This window comes from Seriola dumerili, unplaced genomic scaffold (assembly GCF_002260705.1).
Source record: "Seriola dumerili isolate Sdu_G_001 unplaced genomic scaffold, Sdu_1.0 BDQW01000291.1, whole genome shotgun sequence".
NCBI lineage: Eukaryota > Metazoa > Chordata > Actinopteri > Carangiformes > Carangidae > Seriola > Seriola dumerili.
In genome coordinates, this window is record NW_019174546.1 from 6862321 (window position 1) to 6866344 (window position 4024).

The 4024-nt window shown below is 40.6% G+C and overlaps 1 protein-coding gene across 1 annotated transcript; it reads right to left on the minus strand.

Annotated features, from left to right (window-relative positions):
- Positions 1-700: 700 nt before the first annotated feature.
- On the minus strand, positions 701-4024 carry LOC111231136 (forkhead box protein F2-like). The gene is made up of 2 exons (XM_022758147.1): positions 2643-4024; positions 701-1223 (listed from the first exon to the last, which is right to left on the minus strand). The coding sequence occupies exons 1-2, from the start codon at positions 3610-3612 to the stop codon at positions 1048-1050; spliced, it is 1146 nt and encodes a 381-aa protein (XP_022613868.1). The 5' UTR covers positions 3613-4024; the 3' UTR covers positions 701-1047.

The window sequence follows — 4024 nt, forward strand, 5'->3', positions numbered from 1 at the left end:
TTAAAATGTTGTTTTGTCTTTCCAGTTTCCCTTTGTTGTTTAATTTAATAATAATTACATCACAGTTATCGAATGAATATGACTCGAATTACTCTGAAATGATCCTCAGCTTATGAACAGATAAAAGGATGGTAACTCTCTTTTGAATCGTCTTTTGCACATAATGAAAAGTGTAAGTTGTGCAAAGACAAACAAACAAACAAACAAAAAAAGAATGACACCATATCCTGGTTCATCTTAAACTGAACGGCTCTGCAGTATGAAAATTAAAAGAAAGAAATCAAAAGAATTGGAATTCATTATGGTGCTGTCAATATATCGATATTAATTTTATACCTTTCTTTTTTTTATATTAAGATGTCGCAAATCAAGTGACGATCAATCCCAATATTTTTAAAGGTCATAAATACAAAATGGGAGGTGAAAGAGAGAGAGAGAGATCGGGTCAGTGATTAGGTTTTGTGTTAATTTGGGAGGATATTATAAATAATTATAATAATAATAATAATAATAATAATTAGTATTATTATTATAACATTAATAATAATAACTTGTGGCAGAAGGGAAAAAGAGAAGAACTGCATTGCTGATTAAGAACATCTTTGTGTACAAAAAACGTTTTCAGAAGAAACTATTTTTCCAAAACATATGAAACACTTCCAAAATAAAAATAAATCTTTTTAATGGCTTGTTGCAGGAAATCAACAACAATTTCAGTAAAATCGGGAAAACAACATTAAGTGCATGAATAAAGATTAAATCTGGTACGTGTTCGGTGTATTTTTGCAGTAAAAATGTAGATATTGCTTATCCGTGTGTGTAAAGTGAAGTGCCACAACAAGTCCCCATATCATAACCATTACTAAACGGTGTAAAAGGTCAAAGTTCACGGAAGAAAACTGTCTCTGCTTCCACTCTGAGTCTGCAGAAAATCAAATCGCCCTTTCGTCACCACAAGTTTAGTTACAATAAAAACTCCACCTGAGGGTTGATTTAGATCAACAGTATAGCCCACTGTACAGTTAAGGCCATTCCCGTCTTCTTCTGTCACATGACACATGGCTTTACGTCCTGATAGACACTCTGGTGATGGTGATGATGAAGCTGGTGATAATAAGATCCTCCGCTGCTGGGATGAAGAGAGGAGATTCCATTGAGGTTGAGGACGAAGTCCTTCCTGTCACACACCGGAGCTGAGTGGTTGGAATATCGAGACAGTCCCACTGGAAACACACAGGGCACGAGAGGTTAATCCATCATTTCTTTCTCTATGGTTAATGTCTATTATCTTTATTCCAAATGTTGGATAACACAACATAATATGCATTTTCAGTAATGTGTGGCTTTAGCCAAAATGTTTTGGTGCCACTTTTAATAAGGTAAAGTCCAATGGCTTTATTCATGATTAAAAACATTTACTAAGGCTTCATAGATCATTTGCCAGGTTGCGAAATATCTTTTCCCTGATGTTTATCCTTTGTAATTTGGTAATTGTGCAGTTACAACCCATTAACAGATAATGGTTGATTTCTCATTTTCTAATTACCCATAAAACCAATGCTAACAGGCCTAAGTTGTGGTCACACTTTATTGTTAAAACGTATGTTTTGCTCTGCAGCCCCTTACCAGAAGGTAGATCTTCCTGATGAACTAAAAAGCTAAAAAGACTAAGCACGTATCTTGATGGAGGAAGTTAAACACGACTCAAAAGTTGTTCTTATTAATAGTTTATGACGGATCTATTAATAGTATTATAATAATAGTAGTAAAATATTTGTTATCCATTAATAAAGCCACCATTTTGCTTGTAAACCATTCATATGGGTTTTTTTTTTACTGAAAGTGGTGCCAACTTGTTTCATCATATATGGCCTACCTAAAAACATGAACGCTTATGCAAAAATAAAAGATAATGAAACAGAATAAACAATGTGTAAAGAGCCTGATTATTGAGCTGCTGTGGCTCACGTTAAAGGCCTCAATGAAGTTGCACTGAAACTTGTTTTCTAGTTTCTTTCCTTGTTAAGAATATATTTGTGACATCGTGTTTAAAGCCATTTCGTTATGCATTTGTATTTAGTACACATTTTAATTATACATTTTACAGCATAGAGGCCTTTAAAGAAAGCTTGAGCTGAAATGCAATCGTGAGAAATTAAGATTAAACACTATGGTGTAGTTACATGACCTTGTGCACATTTCACACACAATTGAATGACGACTAGTGAAAAATTGATAGTGAAAATGTTTTGTTTTTTTAGATTTTACTTTCGCAACGATTCAATCACATCAGTTAATGCACATTAGTTTGTTGTCTTTTAATCTGCAAAGATTCGTTCAGGTTGATTTTCACGTGCATTTTCTTTCCACATTAGCACTCATCCAGTGCAGCCTAGATAAAACATGCATTGAAAAGATCTAATTTTCTATAGATTTGTTCATTCGTTTACTGTTAATGCGTTTAATGTCTGAAAATCTACGAACATTTTACTTTACGCGGAGAATGGTTCATTTTTAGCTGATAACACATCGCTTCAGTTTCATGTAAATTATCAACTTTGATCCTCATGACTCATTAAGGTGCAAATAGCAATCAAAAAATAAAATACATATCTACACACGACTGCACGGTGAGGCTTTACCTGAAATGTCGGAAGAATCTCGTGCGTTATGGTGCAGATAGCCCTGATCCAGAGAGTAGGATGACATGCCGGTGTGCAGAGCAGAAGAAGTGGGGCTGCTTGATGCCAGCGACTGCTGTTTCATGTATGAAGGTACACCAGGTGAGCTCCAGTGTGAGGCTGCATTTGCATAAGGCGACTGACAGTCCAGGGCGCCGACCATCGCTGGAGAGGACTGCAGGGGGCTGCTGCTGCTGTCCGGGCAATAGTCCGCGTTAGAACCCCCCTGACAGGCAGCCATGTACGAAGACCCGGAGCTTGATGACATTTGTGGGACGTGGTGCCCCCCTCCTAGCCCATCGAAGCCACCCGGCACTGGATTACCCATCAAGTCTAAGTTATAGCTGTTATGACATGCTAATGAGCCTGAAGGTGACTGGAAATCAAAGTTTTGTGGCAGCATAGACGCACCAAACCCGATTCCATTCATCATCCTGTACATTGGTTTCAAAGCTTGGCATTTCCTGCGGAACCCCCGGGGTCTGCGACGAAAGGAGCCCTCCTCGAACATAAACTCGCTTCCCGGGTCGATGGTCCAGTAGTGCCCCTTGCCGGGTCTGCCGAGACCTTTGGGCAGCTTTATGAAACACTCGTTCAGAGACAGGTTGTGTCTGACGGAGTTCTTCCATCCCTGGTACGATCCCCTGAAGAAAGGGAACCGGGCCTGCAAGAACTGATAGATTTCGCTCAAAGTAAGCCGCTTGGTCGGCGAGCTTTGAATTGCCATCACAATGAGGGCAATATATGAGTAGGGGGGCTTTTCTGGGCGCCTCAAGCCCGAGTTTCCCTTTTTCCCTTTAGCTGATGCAGCGTGCGCGCTCTCCATCACTGGCTGTGCGCTCAGCAGATTCACATTCAGAGCACCGGCCGCTGGGATGGAACGCGGAGGATTAGATGGATCCAAATGTTGCTGGGAGCTCTCGGTCGTCATGGTTGCGCCTCTTTTTGGATCCGACCACTGCGGGGTCTCTGTGACAGTCGGGCGACCAACTTTCCCTAGATTTTAAGCGCTATTAAACGTTCCTTAATGTGACAATTGAAGAGGCCGGTGCGGTGCTCTGCGCGTTTATAACCGTGAAAATCAAGAAACGCCAGCCGCTGTGCCTCCTTCCTCTCTCTGTCCATTGCTGGCAATAATCCCATATGAGGGGGGGGATAAAGCTCCTCGACTTTGCTTGCGCATATCCACCCGGCCAAACACAACTCGACCACCTATCAATTCTTAAATCTCCCTCTGCCCCTCTATCCCACAAATCCCTCCAAGAAATCTCCAGGAACTACTCCCTCCCCATCTGGCCAGGATCCAGACTAGAAGCCGGACACGGCACAGTGGAGTAAGACAA

Excerpts from the sequence above, each read along its gene's own strand:
- LOC111231136 (XM_022758147.1), bottom strand. The coding sequence starts at position 3,612 with ATGACGACCGAGAGCTCCCAGCAACATTTGGATCCATCTAATCCTCCG. Across the intron at positions 1,224-2,642 it reads AGATTCTTCCGACATTTCAG|TGGGACTGTCTCGATATTCC; the intron begins GTAAAGCCTCAC and ends GTGTGTTTCCAG.